This window comes from Alligator sinensis, unplaced genomic scaffold (assembly GCF_000455745.1).
Source record: "Alligator sinensis unplaced genomic scaffold, ASM45574v1 scaffold1329_1, whole genome shotgun sequence".
In the NCBI taxonomy this organism is placed as follows: domain Eukaryota; kingdom Metazoa; phylum Chordata; order Crocodylia; family Alligatoridae; genus Alligator; species Alligator sinensis.
The window spans coordinates 1205340-1206769 of record NW_005842460.1 but is presented as its reverse complement, the minus strand read 5'-3'; the positions used below and the strand labels follow the sequence as shown (position 1 = coordinate 1206769).

At 71.4% G+C, this 1430-nt stretch overlaps 1 protein-coding gene across 1 annotated transcript in view; it reads left to right on the top strand.

Moving 5' to 3' along the window:
• NCKAP5L (NCK associated protein 5 like) overlaps positions 1 to 1430 on the top strand; it is a 6991-nt gene that overhangs the window by 1336 nt on the left and 4225 nt on the right. Inside the window, exons 2-5 of the mRNA XM_025212404.1 lie at positions 23 to 161; positions 246 to 284; positions 559 to 678; positions 823 to 1427. Of these exons, the coding sequence (XP_025068189.1) occupies positions 23 to 161; positions 246 to 284; positions 559 to 678; positions 823 to 1427 (903 nt within the window). The remainder of the gene's footprint in view (positions 1 to 22; positions 162 to 245; positions 285 to 558; positions 679 to 822; positions 1428 to 1430) is intronic.

Here is a 1430-nt window from a genome sequence, read left to right as displayed (position 1 = left end):
CCGCTCCGTCCGGACCTGCGAGGTGCCCCGAGCGGGGGCCGGGCCCCGGGGGCTCTGGCAGGCGGAGCCCTGACTGTCCTGCTCCGTCCCAGGTGGAGAACTCGGCCCTGGCCCAGGCCAATGAGAACCAGCGGGAGACCTACGAGCGCTGCCTGGACGAGGTAGGGGGCCGGGGCCGGGCCCGGGCCCGGGCGGGCTGGGGGTCGTGGCTGCCCAAGGCTGCGCTGCCACCGTCTCTCTTGCAGGTCGCCAACCACGTGGTGCAGGCCCTGCTCAACCAGAAGGTGAGGCCGTGCCCCTAGCCCGGGGGTCGGGGTTGTGGTGGTGGGAAGCCGTGGTAAAGCGGGGAACCCACCTCTGACCCCGTCCCCTGCACTCGCCTCCTCTCCTGGAGCTGGTGTCCTGACCCGGGTGCAGCCGGGACCCCCTTGCCGACAGCCCCCAGGGGCTGGGCTGCACTGCCCCCTGCAAGGGGCTCAGCCAGGCCGGGCTCAGGAGACAGCTTCCACGGGTCTTTGCCGGGGCCCCCAGGGCCACACTTACTCTCTGCCCCCCCAGGACCTGCGCGAGGAATGCATCAAGCTGAAAAGGAGGGTCTTTGACCTGGAGCGGCAGAACCAGACACTGAGTGACCTCTTCCAGCAGAAGCTGCAGCTGGCAGGTGGCGCTCTGCCCCCGGTACGGCCTCGCCAACCCTCGGGCTCCCGCCAGTGCCGGAGACCTCTCATCCTGGCCAGGGGCTGCTGCCCTGGCACCCAACCCCAGGGGACAGGCTCAGCCCCCATGGAGCTGCGCACCCCTCACCGTCGCTCTCGTTCACAGCTGGCCTTGCAGCCGGTGCCAGCACCAGCCAACCCCCCTGCTAGCCCCCTGCGCTGCTCAGCGGAGAATCCCGCAGCCTCACCGCCCCCCGGCCGCTGTGTCCTGCACAGGGAGGTATGTGGCCCTGCACCGCCCCGGGTCCCGCTCCTGGCTCGGGCATCTCACGGCTCCTCTCCTGCTCCCCAGGTGGGCAGTGAGGGGCCCTGGGGAGGCGGTTCTGGCCCTGGCCCCCCGGCCCTGGAGGCGCTATCTCCGTTCTTCAAGAAGAAGGCCCAGATTCTGGAGGTGCTGCGCAAGCTGGAGGAGACGGATCCGCTGCTGCCAGCCTGCTGCGGCCGTCCCACCCAGCCCAGCTCCGGTTCCTGCTCCACCCCCCTGGCTGGGCACCAGAGCCGGCCCGAGTCCCCTGGATCGCCGGAGGGCGTGAACAGGGCCCCCACGCTGGAGCCATGGCCGGGCTGCTTGCAGCTGGGGAGTAAGTGGCGGGGGCCGGAGGCCGAGGGTGGCTGCGCATCGCCATCTCCCGAGGAGCCGGTGCTGAGTGCGCTGGCGGAGCAGCGCCTGGGCCTGGGGCTGCTGCTGGAGGACGCCGAGTGCTACCTCCACCC